Source organism: Pezoporus flaviventris, unplaced genomic scaffold (assembly GCF_033815535.1).
Source record: "Pezoporus flaviventris isolate CSIRO_AGI_PZ_B2104156 unplaced genomic scaffold, CSIRO_AGI_Pfla_v1 ptg000188l, whole genome shotgun sequence".
In the NCBI taxonomy this organism is placed as follows: domain Eukaryota; kingdom Metazoa; phylum Chordata; class Aves; order Psittaciformes; family Psittacidae; genus Pezoporus; species Pezoporus flaviventris.
The window spans coordinates 3,320,902-3,337,637 of NW_026892736.1; the positions used below are offsets into that span (position 1 = coordinate 3,320,902).

Genomic DNA, 16,736 nt, shown 5'->3' on the forward strand with positions numbered 1-16,736 from the left:
CCGGCCCCGCTTGTCCTGCCTGGAGCCGTTCCGGGGAGGGGCGGCGGGGTCACAGCAGGGCCAGCGGTCCCCGGGCACGGCGGCAGCCTCATTGCCAGCACCCCCACCAGTCCCGAGCACCGGCACCGGGCACCCAGCACTGGCACCCAGCCCTAGGTATCCAGCACCCTGCACCAGTACCGAGTACTGGGTGTCCAGCACCGGGCACCCAGCACTGGCACCAGGCACTGGTACCGAGCATCCGGCACCAGCACCATACCGCTTTGGCCACTGGGACCTGCAAAGCACTGCACCGAGCGCCAGCACTGCTCCACATCCATCACCAACACCCACCTGAACTGGGCACCACCAGCACTGCACTGTATTGCCCACTGGTACCAGGATCAGCACCGCAGCGAGCACCAGCACCGCACCGTGCTGCCCGCCGAGCACCAGCGACCTCCTCACAGCCCCCTCCCCAGCCCCTGTGCAAACCCCATTGAGCACCCTTGTACCCGCAGCCGCGGGGCCCCTCGCGCTGTCACCCACAGGGACACCCGCAGGTGCTCCCCCCTTGTGCCCTCTCTCCGGCCAACGCCAGCGGTGCCGGAGCCCTCCCCGGAGCCGCAGCCGGTGCCCCGGGGCCGTGCTCCCCCCCCGCCAAGCCCCGGCCCTCGCCCGGCAGTGGCTCCATCTCCCCGTCAATAATTAATGCCGGAGCGGCCCCAGCTCCCACATTCGGCTCCATTTCCGCCCGCCGGGGCCTCCGCGGCCGCTGCCGGTAAACGCCAAAAGGGGCCTTCCCGGCCAGAGCCTCACCGCGGCCCAGCGGGGCTGGGGCTGAGGCCGGGCGCGCTCAGAACAGCGGTGGGTGCAGGGCAGCGGGCAGAGACCGGGGGGCCGCGGCAGAGTCCAGACCCCGTCCCTGAAACCCTGCATCGGGAGCTACTGGAGCTGGGATCCCATCCTGGTGTCCGCCGGCTGCAGTCCCAGCCCCACACTGGCCCCCCAAGCCAGGTCGCAGCTCCATGGAGGTGCAGGGCTGCGGGGCTGTGGTGACTGCTGCTGCAGTGCTGGTGAGGGCAGGGGCTGCGGTGCACCAGGGGTGGTTATGGACTGAACTCCTGCCTAATGCACTCGAGCGCATTTGCAGAATCCAATTACCTGCCCTCGGCCTTTGATAACGAGGTTCTGAGGGACGGCTCCTGTCAACGGCCCCGCGGCAACGGCAGCCACGGCCACCGGCACCCAACAGCACGGGCAGCCCCGGATAGGACCCCCGGGGGAGGTGGGATGGGGATGGAGTACGGGAACGCGTGGGCACGGAGGCTGGAGGACAGGAGAGGATCCCGGGGTTCCTGCCCGTGGATCCGGTGCACAGGGGCCGGAGCTGCCCATCCCTGTCTGAAGCCAAAGGGGATCCATGGCCATGGATGCCCCCAGCTCCCACAGCCCCCCCACCCGGCGCTCCATCTCCCACCCTCGTAGCCATGCCATCACCCCACTGAAGGCCTTGGGTGTCATTGGAGCTGCCCATGGCAGGTGCCACCCACCCACAGGGCTCACCACAACCTCCCTACATGGGCACCTCTGCCTGTACCCCCCTGCCCCCAGGCCAGCCGGGCTGGCGATGGGTTTGTGCGGGGCTCATACACACAAGGCAGGGGCTGCCCAGACCCCCTCAGAGGCAGCAGCTCGGGGCTGGTGTCACCTTGCAGCCATATGCGCGTCCCCATTGCAGCCAGCTCCTCCTCAACCGCCGATGGCCACCGGGCACCCGGCTGTGGTCCTGGAGGCCCATGGGCTGGCTGATGGGGCAGCATCTCATCATTCCAACCCATCCCAGCCCCATCCCAACCCATTCCAGCCCCATCCCACCCTCATCCCACCCCATCCCAGCCCCATCGCGGTGGGTGCGGAACGAGCCCACCGGCTGGTGCCCACGTCACCCCACGCACCCGGCGGGTGCCGGCGCCCGCGGCGGGGGGCACCGGGAGCGTTTCATGCGGTTAAGAAGTGTCTGATTGAGGCAGGAGGCGCCAGCAGCTCCCCCGGGAGCCGCAAGCCAAGGACTGGAGGACCAAATGCAGGCCAAAGTAATCCAATCTGGGCCGGCTTCATCTAATTAGCCCAGAATTAACCCAGCAGCCGGAGAGGAGCTGACTGTCCCTACAGTTTGCCAGCGGGTTTGGGGGGAAGCGGGAGGAAGAAGGGGACGTCCAGCGCTAATGAGATTACGGGGGGGGTGGTGGTGATGCGGGCGGGAGCGGGCGGCTCGGCAGCCTCTTGCCGGTGGGAACGTGGGGCCCTGCCATGCCCCCGCCGCTCGGTGTCACTCGGTGCCGCGCAGGGGCCCGTGGCGATGGCTCCGTGCCCCGCGGGTACAGGGACACCGGCACGGCCGCACGCGGGGACGGGAAGCTCCGCTGCTGCGGTGGCAGCTCCAGAGGGCCGGTGCTCGGGGAGCTGCAGGAGCCCCGGCAGCTCCCGGGGTGGCTGCAGGGACAGGACCCGCACTGCGGACCCCGATGTACCCGCCCGTGGCCGCAGGCAGTGTTGTGGCCGACGCGTGGAGCTCTGTCCCCTCCTTTCGGCTCTGCCATGGGGGTTGTGTCCCCTGTGCCCCCCGGATCCAGCCCCCCGGGCAGGAGGGTGACACAAACCAGGTCCCTGGGGCTGAGGGACGAGGAGTGGGTTTATGCGGCTGCGCTGGGTGCTCCCAGTCCTCCCAGTCCTCTCCCTCCTGGGGGGAGGTAGGGGCAGGGACCTGCCCTGACCCGCGCTCTGGGTACACGAGGGGCAGGGGTACTTGGGGGGCAAGAGAAGAGAGGGAAGGAGGAGGTGAGAACGGGGTTCCTGGAAGGGGGGACGCGCAGCACCAGCGCCCTCCCCTCGGGGCTCTCCCCGCCGTGTGCCCGGTGCCGGGGTCGCACCGTGGGTGGGGGGGGGTAGGGGTGAGCCCCCCCGGCACAGCCGGTGTGCGCAGGCAGGAGCCGTCACCTGCCCCCAATCCATCTCCCGGGAGCGGCAGCATTCCAGCCCCCGGGCACGGCAACATCTGCCTCTGCTCCGGGTTTAATTAACCCGCTGCCGCCTCCTCCCGGCGCCCGGAGCCTGGTCCCGCCCGGCCCCGGCGGGCGCTGGGGGCCTGGGCCAACACCAGCACCGACAGCACCGACAGCACCAGCACCGACAGCACCGCCAACACCACGAACACCAGCACCAACACCAGCACCAGCAGCACCGACAGCACCGCCAACACCACGAACACCAGCACCAGCACCAGCACCAGCAGCACCAACAGCACCACCAACACCAGCACCAACACTAACACCGGTGGCGGAGCCGGCTGTACCCCAGGCCATTGTGAGCCCCTTCGCCGCCGCTCTCTCCAGCCGGGAATGCTGCAGCGGGAGCACGGGGCAGGTTTCTCCCGGCACCTGCTAAGCCAAGAGGAAGAAATGCCGGGAAGCTCCCGGGGCTCAGCCCCGGTCCCGGTGCCGTGGGCCTGGGTTCAGTTTCCCCATCCCTGGTGAGGCTCACGGGACCCGCACACATGGCTCGGGGCTCCCTTGGGGGCAGCAGGGAGTGAAATGCCCCGGCATGGAAAAAGGCAGCTCCAAGCCTGGTACCGTGGGATGCCCGGTGGTACCGTGGGATGCCCAGTGATGCGGTGGGATGTGGGCATGGCCAGCTCGGCACTGCACAAGCGTCAGGCAGAACAGCCTGGGCCTGGAGAGGCGAACGAGCATGTACATGTGTGTACATGTGTGTGCACATGGGTGTTGTGTGTGCCAGCGCAGCTGTGCTGTGCCCTGGGGGATGTGTGTGCATGCACATGGACATCTGTGCAGTGCAGCGTGTCCATGTGAGCCACGCCATGCACATGTGTGTGCCAGAGCCGTGCCATGCACATGTGTGTGCCAGGGCTGTGCCATGCATATGTGTGCGCCAGGGCTGTGCCCCTCTGCAGGGAGTGTTCATGCTGGTGCTGCTGCAACCCCATGCCCGTATCCCCATGCCCCAGGGTCGGTCACCCCACACTGCAGCGGGTCTGGCTCACCCGGTGCCCCCGGTGCAGCAGCTGCAGCTCCCGGTGCCGCTGTGATTTACAGGCGCAGGCCCCGGTAATGTCATTTGCCCCAGACCGGTGGCGCCAGGGTGACCGGGAGCCCACACCCCCCTGCCGCCCACTGCCCCGGAGCCGTGACCCCCAGTCCAGGAACCGTCGGCTCCGACCCCCGGGGCCACCCTACAGGCCGGGCCCATGGCTCAAGGCACGGCTGTTGCGGTAGTCACTGTTACCGGGATCCGCAGCCGGGGCTGATCCCGTGCAGAGGGCAGGCGGTGGGGCCACAGCCGGGCCCGGTCCTGCAAGCCAGGTACGAGCGTCCCGATGTGGCCGGTTCGGGCTCCGCGCCCGGGGAGAAAGGAGGGTTGAGGTACCGGGATGCATCACCAGAGAACGGGGGGTCCGTGGGACACAGGGTCGGTGCTACCGGGAACGGCGGGTCCCGGGAAAGCGGGATCTATGGCCCGGGAGGAAAAGGTCGGTGGGGCTGGGAAAGGTGGGTTCGTGGGAATCGGGGGCCGCGCTACCGGCAACGGCGGGTGGGGGGGAAGAAGGGTTCGTACTGCCTGACTCCGTGCCCCGGGAGCGACGGGTCGGGGGAACCAGAATCCGTGTTACCGGGAGAGCGGGACTCTACTACGGGGAACGGCGGGAGGGTCCGGGGCGTGGGAACGGCGGCTCGGGGCAAACCCGGGTCCGTGCGCCGGGAACGGCTGTGGAGGGGCTCGGTGGGATCGGGAGCCTGCGCGCCCCGGGAGCGGCGGGCGCGGTGCCGCTCCGTGCGCTCCGAGATCCCGGATAACGGCTCCGTGCTCTCGGGAGAACGCCTGGGGCCGGGCTGGGCTCCCGACGCCGCCGAATCCTCCCGGGGGCACGGAGAGGCTCCGCGCTGCTCCCGGTGCCGCGGCTGCAGACTCTCCTCCGGGCTCCGCGCCGCCCCCTTCGTTGTCCGGTGGCTGCTCCGGAGGCTGGAACCGGCCGGAGCGCGGAGGGGCCGGGCCCACCGTGGGGAACCGGGCGCTTCTCCGGGCGATCGGGGCCCGACGGTCCCGTCCCGTCGGTCGCGGGACGACGGCGGAGCCGGTGCGCGAGCCCCGAGGGGCGGCGGGGGGGAGGGGGCGCGGGCGGGGCGGCCCCCCCCCCCCCCCCGGGATGCGCGAGCCCCCGCCCCCCGGGGCCGCGGCTCCGCCAATCACGGGGCGCGGCCGCCAATCAGGGCGCGGGCGCTCGGGATTTTGGCAGGTCCCGATGGAGCGGGGCAGAAAAGCGCGCGCCGCCGGGCCCCTGCCCCGCACCCGGCCCCTGCCCCGGGCCCGCTCCGGCCGCCCCGCGCCCGTCGCCCCCCGCCGCCCCCCGGCCATGCCCGCGCCCCGCCGGCTCTGAGCGCGGCCGGGGCATGGAGGCGGCGGCGCTGGCGCGGGAGGGCGGCGGCCCGGGCCCCCCGCCCCACGAGCCCATCAGCTTCGGGATCGACCAGATCCTCGGTGGCCCCGAGCCCGCGGGCCCGGCCCGGGCGGCGGAGCCCGACTACGGGCTCTACGGCGGCGGTTACGGCCCCGCCTGCTCGCTCGGCTCCTACAACCTCAACATGAGCATGAACGTGAGCGTCAACGTGACCCCCGCGCCCGCCGCGCCGCCCGCCGGGGTCATCCGAGTCCCGGCGCACCGGCCCGCGCCCGCCCCGCCGCCCGCCGCGCCGCCGCCGGTGCCGGGGCTCTCGGGGCTCACCTTCCCCTGGATGGAGACGACGCGGCGCATCGCCAAGGACCGGCTCTCAGGTGAGCGCGGCGGGCGGCGATCGACGGCTCCCGACGGCTCCGGCGGTTCCGTCGGCGCGGGGCTGGCACCGGCCGGGGTTCCCTTGCGCTCCGCGGTTCCCGCACCACGGGGTCCTCGCCCCTCGCCCCTCCCCGCTCCACCGGGCGCCCCAAGGGACGCGGCCACCGTCGAGAGAGCGGATCCCGGTGGCTCCGGGCGGACCCGTGAGGTCCCGCCGTGCGCCAGCCTCGGGCTCTGCTCCGTGTCCAGCCGCTTCCCCGGGCCCGGGAAGCACCCGGTGCAGACCCTGTCCTACGGCCACCGGGAGGCTGATAAGAGCCGGAGTGCGGGGGGAGGTTCCTCGGGTGTGGGTACCCGCTGTGGGGCAGCGGAGGGTCCCTGTGGGGCCACGGACACAGGACTTGGTGCTGGTGCTGTGGGAGAGGCTGGATTGGTGGGTGCCGGTGAGGCACTGGGGTGGTGGTGAAGGGGTCCCGGTGCTACTGATGGGGCCAAGCACCCAGTGCTGGGGCAAGGGTGCTGGTTGGTGCACCCCAGAGGGGAAGGAGAGGGGTGCAGTTGTTGGGATGCTGTAGTTGGAGTGCTGTTGTTGGGATGCCGTGATTCTGATGCTATGGTTGGGGTGCTGCAGTTGGGGTGCCGTGGTTGGGGTGCCTCGGTTGAGGTGTCATAGTTAGCGTGCTGTAGTTGTTGTCCTGTGGTTGGGGTGCTGTGGATGTGGCACTGTGGTTGTGGCACTGTGGTTGGGTGCCCTGGTTGGGATGCTGTGGTTATGGTGCTGTGATTGTGGTGCCATTTCTGGGGGGCCGTGGTTGGGGTGCTGTGTTTGGAGTGGTGTGGTTGAGCTGCTGTAGTTGGAGTGCTGTGTTTGGGGTGCTGTGGTTGGGGTTCCGTTGTTGGGGTGCCATGGATGGGGTGCTGTGGTTGTGGTGCTGTGGATGCGGTGCTGGGGAGCTCTGGTGTGGCTCCTCTGGCTCATCGCAGCTCCTTCCCAAGATGGCGGCGCTGCCACGTCCGCAGCGCACGGCTCCATGTGGGACAAGGCCGGGGCCGGGGGCTCTGGGGCTCTGCGAGGCAGGAGCCAGAGCCTGTGGGGGCCCAGCCCAGCCCCAGCAGAGCCGGTTCCCCCCCCGGCCCTCCCGTCATGGCGGCAGTGACGAGGCGCCAGCCCCAGCTCCCGCCTTGGCGCCGTGGTGGGTGGACGAGGCAGCCCCTCCCGGCGGCCATCACTCGGCACCGGGGCCATGGGGTGGGCCATGGGCTGCTCCCGGCGAGGGGCCCCAGCCCCTCCGGCTGCACAGCTGCACCTGTGGGTACCGTGGCTGCCCCTGCACCGACGCTGCTGCTTGGAGCATCTCAGGGGGTGCCTGGGCTGCTGTGGGCTCTGCCCCATGTCCCTGTGCCGTGATGGGGACCCATGGTGCCCTCATGGCCCGGCCGTGTGCAGCCCTGCCCATGCGGTGCTGACACTGGCAAAGGCTTCGCCATGGGCTGCGGGAGCTGCAGGAGCTGGAGCTGCGCCACGCTCCCACCTTCCTCCACGATGCTTTCTTGTCCCTGTGCTCCCCATGGCTCCGGTTGCAACCGGAGCTGGGATGCGGCACAATGGCCTCACCGGCTCACTCCATGGCCGTGCACACACAGCCCCTTCCCCTGGTAGCCTGCAGCTGGTGGTGTCCAGGATGGACACTGCCGGCACATGGCTGGAGACATCGGCCACCTCCTCCTGGCTTCTGGGGCCCTGACCCCTCACCAGCAGGGCTGGGCAGCTCTGGCAGCACCATGGAGTCTCCTCCCGGGCTGTGGCAGAGCTCAGCACCCCAGGAGGGTGGGTTTGTGCTGCCGGGAGCCACACCAGCCCCTCACCGGCTGTGGGATCAGGTCCCACCAGCCCCGGTGCCCTCCTGCCAGGCCAGGGCAGTGATCGCGCACCGTCGTGGGATGGGGAGGGGTCCTCCCACCGCATCTGGAGCTGCTCCGAGCATCTCTGGGCCGGGGGGAGCCGGTGCAGACAACGCGGGTTTGCATCCACCCACTCCCTGCCCGGCAGCACCGGTGGCTCCCCCCGGAGCTCCCCATCCCCATGGCCCCGAGCATCCCCCCCACTGCCGGCTGCTTCCGCACCGGGGCCCCTCTCTCACGCTGCTTCCCCGCAGCCGCGCTGGCCCCGTTCACCGCCACCCGCCGCATCGGGCACCCGTACCAGAACCGGACGCCGCCCAAGCGCAAGAAGCCGCGCACGTCCTTCAGCCGCGGGCAGATCTGTGAGCTGGAGAAGCGCTTCCACCGCCAGAAGTACCTGGCCTCGGCCGAGCGCGCCACCCTGGCCAAGGCCCTGAAGATGACGGACGCTCAGGTCAAGACCTGGTTCCAGAACCGGCGCACCAAGTGGAGGTAACGGGGACGGCGCCGGGGCACCAAGGGGAGGTAACGGGGACGGCGCTGGGGCACCAAGGGGAGGTAACGGGGATGGGCACCGGAGCAGACGCTGCAGTCACCGTGAGCAGGAGGACGGGTCCCTATCCCTGCTGCATCCCCTGGGCATGGCTGAGGCACGGCCCTGCCGAGGGGGAGATGGGGCTGTGGCAGGTGGCTGTGGGGTATTGATGCACAGTGGTGCCAAGGGAGGGATGGGCTGCACAGTAGAGGCTATGGGGCATTGCCACACTGGCACGCAGTGGTGCCGGCAGCAGGATGCACTGCGGTGGGAGGCTGTGTGGCATTACCACAGCAGCATACAGGGGTGCCGAGAGGAACAGGGCTGCAGGGCAGAGGCCATGGGCATTGGCACAATAGTACAGAACAGTGCTGAGGGAAGCTGGGCTGTGGGAGCAGTGGTGGCAGTGGTTGCAGCACTGGTTGCAGTGGTGGTTGTGGCAGTGATGGTTGTGGCAGTGATTGCGGTCTTGGTTGCAGCAGTGGCTGTGGCAGTGGTTGCAGTGGTGGCTGTGGCAGTGATTGCAGTGGTGGTTGCAGCACTGGTTGCAGCAGTGGCTGTGGCAGTGGTTGTAGTGGTGGTTGTGGCAGTGGTTGCAGTGGCGGTTGTTACAGTGATTGTAGTGGTGGTTGTGGCAGTGGTTGCAGTGGCGGTTGTGACAGTGATTGCAGTGGTGGTTGCAGCACCAGTCGCAGCAGTGGCTGTGGCAGTGGTTGGAGCACCGATTTCAGCACCGGGTGGCTGTGGCAGTGGTTGCAGTGGTGGTTGTGGCAGTGATTGCAGTGGCCGTTGTGGCAGTGTTTGCAGCGCTGGTTGTGGCAGTGATTGCAGTGGCAGTTGCAGCACCGGTTGCAACGGTGGCTGTGGCTGTGGTTGCGGCACCGGTTGCAGCACCGGGTGGCTGTGGCAGTGGTTGCAGTGCTGGTTGTGGCAGTGATTGCAGTGGCCGTTGCAGCAACGGTCGCAACGGTGGCTGTGGCTGTGGTTGCAGCACCGGGTGGCTGTGGCAGTGGTTACAGTGCTGGTTGTGGCAATGATTGCAGTGGCTGTTGCAGCACCAGTCACAATGGTGGCTGTGGCAGTGGTTGCAGCACCGGTTGCAGTGGTGGCTGTGGCAGTGCCGGATGTGCCATGTGTGCTGGCAGGAGGCAGACGGCGGAGGAGCGCGAGGCAGAGCGCCAGCAGGCCAACCGCCTGATGCTGCACCTCCAGCAAGAGGCCTTCCAGAAGAGCCTGAGCCAGCCACTGCCCCAGGACCCGCTCTGCATGCACAACTCCTCCCTCTATGCCCTGCAGAACCTGCAGCCCTGGGCCGAGGACAACAAGGTGACGTCCGTCTCGGGGGTGGCCTCCATGGTGTGAGGACCGGAGGTGGGAGCCAGGGGGCTGAGACTGGTGCCTCCAGCCTGCAGCAGGGATGGGGCTGCTGCTTGCGGACCCCCAACCATTGGCAGCCCCAGCCCCACCATGGCCCCCCTGTAACCACCCCACAGCTCCGGTTGGGGAAGGTGCTGCTGTGGTTTGACTCAAGCCTGTCTGGATCCCCATTGTGGGACCCCCTGGGGAACCCAGGGCTGGGCCCCCCCCACCTCTGCAAGCCTCGAACCCCCCCCACCAGAGGCCCCTGTTCCTCGGGGGGTCCCACTCAGGACCTCCTGCCCACCCATCAGCAGCTCTCGTGCCTGGACCAGACTCGGCTCCCCCCAGGGTAGCTGCAGTCCCCATGCCACAGGGATTGGGACCCCCCCCTTTCTGAGTGCTGGGTCCCCCTCTGCCCTTGCCAGCAGCCGCAGTGGGTCTGTAGCACCTGCACACCTTTGCCTTATCCCGGTTGGAGTTTAGCATCTCTGGATGCTGAACCCGGGCCCATGGCCCCCAGCAGTGGGGCAGACTGACGGACAGGCCTGTGACCCCCGGGTGCTCCCGGTTCCCTGCACCCACCAGTTTGCAGCCCTGGGTCTGGACGTGCCCTCACAGCACCCTGCGATGGACTCGGGGCGGCCAAGGATCGCACCAGCCCCACTTTGGACCTCCTTCGCTCACCCCACACGGCCTGATTGTGGGGAGCCAGGGGCTCTGCTGGGGGCTACCCCCCCCTTCCTCCACCAAATAGCCCCCCCTTCCCCGGGGACCCCCTGAGTGTCACCCACCTTTACCAGGGACCCCCCCCCTGCCCTGTTCCCCCCCCCCCCCAAAGTTTGTCCGGGAGCCCACCCCCCGCCTGGGGTCAGCTCTTGGTTGATGATGGAGGGGAATGGGGGGGGGGGGGGTGGCTACAGCCATGACCTTGACCTTAAACTTGACCTTGCCCCCCCCTTTCCCCTCGCCGCTGTCCATGGTGCTGCAGCCGCTGCACGGGGCGGGTGGGAGCCCCGGCGGGGGCTGCGGGCGGGGGGCAGGCTCCTACCGCCCCCCCCCCATTGCTACCGGGAGGAGGCGGCCAACCGGAGCCGGTTGCCCCGGGATTGGCTGCGGGTCCGTGACGCGGCCCCGTTTTACCGGGGGTGGAACCGTTTCGGCGCCGCCGCAGAACCGCCGGGATGAGCGCGGCCGAGGGCTGCCCCCGGTACCGGCGGGGGGGCGGCGGGGAGGCGGTGCTGCGCGCCCGTGCGGAGGCCGCCGGTTACCGGAGGCTGCTGCGAGCCCGCGCGGCCGAGGTGGAAGCGCTGCGCGGGGCCGTGGGAGCGCTGCACCGGCGGCTGGAGGGGCTGCGGGACCGGCGGAGCGGGGAGGTCGCCAAGTACCAGGTATGGGGGGGACGGGGGGTGTTGGGGCGCGGGGCCTGGACACCGGAGGGCTGGGGGGGGGGGGGGGGCGAAATGGGGCTGGGAGGGTACCAGTGGGGCAGAGGCCGGGATGGGGCTGGGGAATCCCATGGAGGGGGGGGTCGAGTGGGGCTGAGAGCGGAGTGCAGAGATCGGGTCGGGGCCTGGGGTCGGGCCGGGGTTTATGGGTCTGGCTGGGGAGGGGACCAGGGTCCGGGGTCCCGAGGGGAGGGGGGGGGGGTCCGGGGGTCGAATTGGGGTCTGTGGGGCCGGGGGGCTGGGACCGGGGGTCGTGTCGGGGTCCGGGTCGTGTCGGGGTGCGGGGGGGTCTCGGGCCGGGGTTCCCGGGCGCTGCTGACGGCTCCGATGCAGGAGCGGGTGGCGGAGCTGGAGCGGGAGATCAGCGAGGCGGAGGCGGAGATGCTCCGGTGCCTGCGGGAGTACCCGGCGCTGCTGCGGCTGCGGATGGCGCTGGAGGCCGAGATCGCCGCGTACCGGTACGCGGGGCGGGGGGGGATAGGGCGGTCGTGGGGGGCGCGGGGCTCAGCCCGGGCCTGTCTCTCTGCAGGGAGATGCTGGAGGGGGAAGAGCTGCGTCTGGGCGGGCTGGGGCCGCCGTGACCGGAGCCCGGGCCCCCGACCCCGGACTTCTGCACCTCAGGGTCCCCCGAGCCCCCACTCGCCCCTCGGGACCTCTCGGGACCCCCGCAGCCCCCGTTCTCCTCCTCCCCCGTGCCGCGGGATCCCTGGGCTCCCGTCCCTTGCCCTGGGCCCCCCAGCCCCCGCGGGGCCGCACATTCACCAGCCTCTCCGGAGCAGCAGCGGGGCTGGGGGGCCCCGGCCCGTGTCAATAAAGCCCCGTGGCATCACCGGGAGCCGGCCCGTCTGTGAGGGGGCTGCACCCCGGGCACCCCCTGCACTGTTGGGTCCGAGGGTGCTGCGGCCGTGTCCCATTGGGCTGCTTGGATGTGGGGTCTGACCCCGTCCCGCCTGGCTGCAGCCCCTCACCCCGGGCTGGGCACCCTATGGGGTGAGTGGGCCTGTGCCCCAGTGGGAGCTGAGGGCCCCCCAGTGCTGGTAGTGGACCCTGACACACCCCACCATGGCCTCATCCTGTCCTAGCACCCTGCACTGGGGCTGTCGCTCAGGCAGGGTCCAGCACCCCAGGACATGGGCATGGGGGGCTGCCCCCCAAACGTGCCCTCTTGGTATAGGGCAGCACAGGCTGCCCCTACGGCTGGGGACATGGCCCCACCCCAGCCCCTAGAAAGGATCTGGGGAGGTAGAAGGGGATGAGGTGTGGGGGAGTCCAGAGTGTCCATGTGCTCCAGCGGGACAAGGTTCTGGGGATCTTTTCTGGCCAGGGATGGGGATGGCCACCTACATGGCCTGGTACACGTGTGCACACGTGTGTTGCATGCCTGCTTTCAGCCATGGGTACTGACCCAATGGGCAAGCCCAGCACTGGTGGGAGCAGGAACCCTCCAGGAGCTGTGGGGCAGCGGGGGCCTGGCACAGGCCTGTGACCCCCATGGAGCAGGGGCCAGCCTGGGCACCTTGAGCACAGGAGCCCTGCTTGGGCCATGGTGCCGGGGCACCCAGCACCCCACACAGAGACCAACAGGGCTTGTGGTGGGAAAGCCAAGGCCAGTCTTTAATAGAGGCAGAAACCCTCTTCCAAGCGGCCAGGAGGTCGGTGATGGGTGCTGGTTGCTGCCACCCCGGGGTGCCCCCATGCCCCAGGCACACGGAGGTGCAGTGGGGCAGGGGATGGGTGCGAGGTCTCGGGCTGCCCTCGGTGGGCTCAGAGTGCTCGCAGCCGGCGCTGCTGGGCTGCCCCGGTCCCGTGCCAGGGGCTCCAGGGGCTCCAGGCGGGGCTGGTGTAGGGGTCCCGGCAGCTGATGCGCACCCGCTGAGCACTGTCCCGCAGCCACGTCTCCTCCTCGCCCTCCACGTATTTGTCGGCCTGCGAGGGGTCAGGATGTGGCCCCGGCGCCCCGACACCAGGGTGGGGGACACCGGCACGTGCCCGGCCCCAGTGATGCCACTGCCTGGTGTGAGCAGTGCTGGAGGGAGCAGAGGGGACAGCCGGGGGTGACAACTGATCACCCCAAGGAGAGGAGCAGAGCAGTGGGGAGGGGGCCGTTGCTGAGCCCCTGCAAGTCCCTGTTCCTAACGGCACCCCCGGGTGTAAGGAAGAGCCCAGGCTGCAGTGGGGATGGGCAGGGTGGGAAAGGGTAGGACGGGACGGGGGCAGAATGGGCACAGGAAAGCGAGGACACCGGGGGCCACACGCAGGGATGCGCTGGCCAGGCCCCCCCCCCGCTGTTACCTGGGTGCCATTGGGGAGCTCGTACTGCAGCCGGTAGAGGAGGGCGAAGTAGGACCGGGGGAGCGGCCAGGAGGCCGGGGGGGCCCAGGCCAGGTGGAGATGCTCCCCGCGCCGCTGCACGGCCAGCTCCTGCGGCGGGTCGGGCCGCACTGCGGGCACAGCGGGGCTCAGCACCGGGTGCAGCCACCCCCGGGCCCCCTCCCAGTGCCCCCCCGTGGCCCTGCTCACCGATGTCGCGGATGAAGAAGTGGCTGGAGAAGCTGATGTAGGAGGTGTCCGAGAGCCCCTCCAGCTGCAGCCGCAGCGGGCGCAGCTCCTCGGCGAAGGGGCAGAAGAAGGGGTCCACGAAGCTGGCGTTGAAGCGGCCACGGCGGCGGGACGCGGGCACCCACTCGCCCAGGGAGCCATCGCTGCAAGGGGGGGAACGTGAGGCAGGGGAACAAAGGGGCCGTGGGGGTGGCTGGGGTCCCTGGGACACGCACCTGAGGGTGAGGCGGGCGCGGAACACGGCGGAGCGGGGACCGGCCCAGGAGCAGCGGAAGGAGCCGCGGTAGGACTCAGCCTGGCAGGACACGTTCATCCCCTCCTCGCCTGGCGGGGCCGAGGGAAGCTCGGGCGCTGCATGGGGCCGGGAGCGCTGCCCGTGCCCCGCCCAGCACTCGCGATCCACGAGCATCTCCTGGTGCCCAGCCTGACCCCAGCTCCCTGCATCCCCCTGCCCCGTAGCCCCCGTCACCCCATCGCCCCCATCGCCCTCATCACCCCATCATCCCCATCACCCCCATTGCCCTCATCACCCCATCGCTCTCATCACCCCATCACCCCCATCGCTCCCATCGCACTCATCACCCCATATTCCCCATCGCCCCCATCGTGCCCCCCAGCCCGGCCGCACGCACGGGTGCCGCTGACCACCACGTAGATGGAGTCCAGCAGCACACCCCCGGCCCAGCAGCTGTAGTTGCCCGCGGCCGGCAGGTCCAAGCCGAGGATCGTGAGGGTCTGACCCTCGGCCACCAGCTCAGCCATGGGCTCCGGCTCCCCGTTCTGCGTCCAGGTCACGCTCTGCTCTGCAGTGTTGCACTTCACCACCACGTCCCCATTCAGCTTCCCCACCCGAACTGGAGAGGAGAGGCAGAGCCTGGGCTCCGAGGAGGGCCCTGGTGGGGCAGACCGTCCCCCACGCCACGATGGGGCTGGTGCCCCCTTGTCCTGGCACACCGTGTCAGAGGTCCGTCAAGGGCCATCCTTCTCCATGGTCCTCATTCTGTCCCATGACCCCATGTCCATCCCCCCCCGCTCCTGCACCCCACATCCATCCCCCGGCCCCATCACGCAGCTCCCACTCCCCAGACCTCCCATGCCCCCCCTCTAACCCCCCACACCAGAAGAGCTGCTCCGACCCAGGCTCGTGTTGCCCCACATCAGAGGGATGTGGAATGTGGGTTCTCCCTGCTCACTTCAGCTGTGTGGGTCCTGCACCACCACCCCACCCTACCCCCCCGGTGCCTCCCTTCCGAGCCCCCCCCGTTCCGTCAGGGCAGGACTCACACTTTGGGGGGAAGGCGTTCAGGGAGTCCGCAGGAGCGAGGCACAGCACCAGCCCCACCAGCATCAGCATCTGCGGCGGGGAAGGAGGGAAGGGCAGCCCCATGCTGGGAGGGGCCAGCCGGACCGCAGGAGCCGGTCGAGCTGGGGTGCAGGCAGCAGGACCCCGCGGCCCCGGGCGAGTGGTGCAGTGTGGGACAGCCCCACTGATGGAACACCCCAACCCTTCCCACTGCAGCCCCACTGGGTGCCCACAAGCAGCGGCTGCATTGTTCCCCGCAGGCAGCACCTTCCCTGCTGCCCAAAAGCTTGGGCTGCAGCGGCAGAGCCTCCAGCACCTCCAGCATTACCGGTACCCCCGGTACCCCCCAGCACCCCCAGCACCTCGCGCTGTTCTCACCTCTCCCGCGGCGTGCACTGCTCCGGGGTCTCAGCCTCGGCCGGGGGCACACGCGGCCGGTTTATAGGGAGCCAGGACCCCGCGGGGCTCCCCAAGGTGCGGCCAAACCGCAGCCCCGGTTCCCAGAAGAGGAGAAAACCCGCTCCGGGTGGAGCCGCTCCGGGGCCGCTCAGCCCCCAGCCCCCGGCAGGGACTCGCCGCTGGCGCCTGCCGGGGCATCGCGGGGCGTGAGGGCGGGTCCGCACCGGCAGCCGCCGGGCGCGGGGGCAGCGCTGGCACCGGGTTGGTGCCGGAGCCCCGGGTGGTCCCAGCTCGCACAGGGAACCCCAGGAGCGAGGGTTTGCCCATTGCCCTGTGCCGCATCCACAGCCCAGCCACGGCGGGAGCAGGGCCTGCAGTGCGCGGAAGGGGACACCGAGGTCCAGCAGCGCCTGTCCCGCGGGTCTGCTGCGGAGCAAGGCCCTGGCCGGTGGGGCTGTGATGGGTCCCCAAGGGCAGGAACCGGTCCTTGCAGGGACTCGGGGTGTCTCACCCCTTCCCTCCCCTCCCACGGCTGCTCCGGTCGCATGGATTATCCCATGGGATGCTGTTCCAGGACAGGGATGTGGGGACAGAGGAAGTCACAGCCCCCAGCCTCCTCTTTCCTGTCCCCACAAGCCTTCTGCCTGCTCCTCCACACGGCTGAGGGATGGGGGAGGGGATCTCCACTCCCCACGGCGGGGCACCGGGCACTGGCATGGGGCAAGGGGACGAGACAGCCCCAGTGCGGGGCAGGCACCCCCGGCAGGGAGGTGTGAGCTGCTATCGGCCACTCCGGTTCTGTGGTTCCTAGAAGGCGAAGGGGAAGCTCGGGCTCGGAGGAGGCTGCAGGGGAAGGAGTGACCTTCGAGGCACTGCGGCAGGGACAGGGCCACGGAGCCTCCAGGCTCTTTCCATGGAACAGCAAAGTCCGATGTGTGGGCTGCGGGGAGGGAAGGGGGGGGGCTGTTGGGATGCAGCACCTATGGCAGTGGGGGAGTCCGATCCTGGGGCAGGGCTGGAACTCAGCACCCAGAGCACAGCGCTTGTGATGGGGTCCCAGCCCCCAGGCAGCAGCTCAACCCTTGGCCCTGGAGATGGGACCCAGGACAGGAATGGAACGCATGGAGTGCAGGCAGGCCAAGAGCAAGGTCCTGCTCCTGGGTCAGCACAACCCCCACATCGAATAGCCTGGGGGAGAAGGGATGGAGCAGCCTGAAGAGAAGGACCTGGGTGAGGAGGAGCTCCCCATGACCTGGCTTTAGTGAGTGTTTGAGCCCAGAACCCCCCCGTGTGCTGGGTGCACCCCCAGAGCATGAGCAGCAGCTCAGGGAGGGGATCCTGCCCTTCTGCTGTGGGATGGGGAGACCCCCCCTGCAGTCCTGATCCAGGCACAAGAGGGACGTG

At 69.7% G+C, this 16,736-nt stretch overlaps 3 protein-coding genes across 3 annotated transcripts; 2 read left to right on the top strand and 1 right to left on the bottom strand.

Moving 5' to 3' along the window:
• Positions 1-5,447: 5,447 nt before the first annotated feature.
• On the top strand, positions 5,448-10,450 carry TLX2 (T cell leukemia homeobox 2). The gene is made up of 3 exons (XM_061441057.1): positions 5,448-5,829; positions 7,987-8,224; positions 9,413-10,450. Exons 1-3 carry the CDS (start codon positions 5,448-5,450, stop codon positions 9,627-9,629), a joined length of 837 nt encoding a protein of 278 aa, XP_061297041.1. The 3' UTR covers positions 9,630-10,450.
• A 76-nt stretch (positions 10,451-10,526) lies between these two features.
• On the top strand, positions 10,527-11,900 carry LOC133262112 (alpha-internexin-like). The gene is made up of 3 exons (XM_061441047.1): positions 10,527-11,014; positions 11,405-11,529; positions 11,601-11,900. The coding sequence occupies exons 1-3, from the start codon at positions 10,808-10,810 to the stop codon at positions 11,650-11,652; spliced, it is 384 nt and encodes a 127-aa protein (XP_061297031.1). The 5' UTR covers positions 10,527-10,807; the 3' UTR covers positions 11,653-11,900.
• An 831-nt stretch (positions 11,901-12,731) lies between these two features.
• LOC133262117 (interleukin-12 subunit beta-like) lies at positions 12,732-15,505 on the bottom strand. The gene is made up of 7 exons (XM_061441053.1): positions 15,312-15,505; positions 14,915-14,984; positions 14,263-14,484; positions 13,846-13,954; positions 13,592-13,773; positions 13,364-13,512; positions 12,732-12,997 (listed from the first exon to the last, which is right to left on the bottom strand). The coding sequence occupies exons 2-7, from the start codon at positions 14,982-14,984 to the stop codon at positions 12,836-12,838; spliced, it is 894 nt and encodes a 297-aa protein (XP_061297037.1). The 5' UTR covers positions 15,312-15,505; the 3' UTR covers positions 12,732-12,835.
• Between the last annotated feature and the right edge of the window lie 1,231 nt (positions 15,506-16,736).

Excerpts from the sequence above, each read along its gene's own strand:
- LOC133262117 (XM_061441053.1), bottom strand. The coding sequence starts at position 14,984 with ATGCTGATGCTGGTGGGGCTGGTGCTGTGCCTCGCTCCTGCGGACTCC. Across the intron at positions 13,955-14,262 it reads CGTGGTGGTCAGCGGCACCC|GCGAGGAGGGGATGAACGTG; the intron begins GTGCGTGCGGCC and ends CGGCCCCGCCAG. Across the intron at positions 13,774-13,845 it reads CGCGCCCGCCTCACCCTCAG|CGATGGCTCCCTGGGCGAGT; the intron begins GTGCGTGTCCCA and ends CCCCCCTTGCAG.
- LOC133262112 (XM_061441047.1), top strand. The coding sequence starts at position 10,808 with ATGAGCGCGGCCGAGGGCTGCCCCCGGTACCGGCGGGGGGGCGGCGGG. Across the intron at positions 11,015-11,404 it reads GGGAGGTCGCCAAGTACCAG|GAGCGGGTGGCGGAGCTGGA; the intron begins GTATGGGGGGGA and ends GCTCCGATGCAG. Across the intron at positions 11,530-11,600 it reads GCCGAGATCGCCGCGTACCG|GGAGATGCTGGAGGGGGAAG; the intron begins GTACGCGGGGCG and ends GTCTCTCTGCAG.
- TLX2 (XM_061441057.1), top strand. The coding sequence starts at position 5,448 with ATGGAGGCGGCGGCGCTGGCGCGGGAGGGCGGCGGCCCGGGCCCCCCG. Across the intron at positions 5,830-7,986 it reads CGCCAAGGACCGGCTCTCAG|CCGCGCTGGCCCCGTTCACC; the intron begins GTGAGCGCGGCG and ends GCTTCCCCGCAG. Across the intron at positions 8,225-9,412 it reads AACCGGCGCACCAAGTGGAG|GAGGCAGACGGCGGAGGAGC; the intron begins GTAACGGGGACG and ends GTGTGCTGGCAG.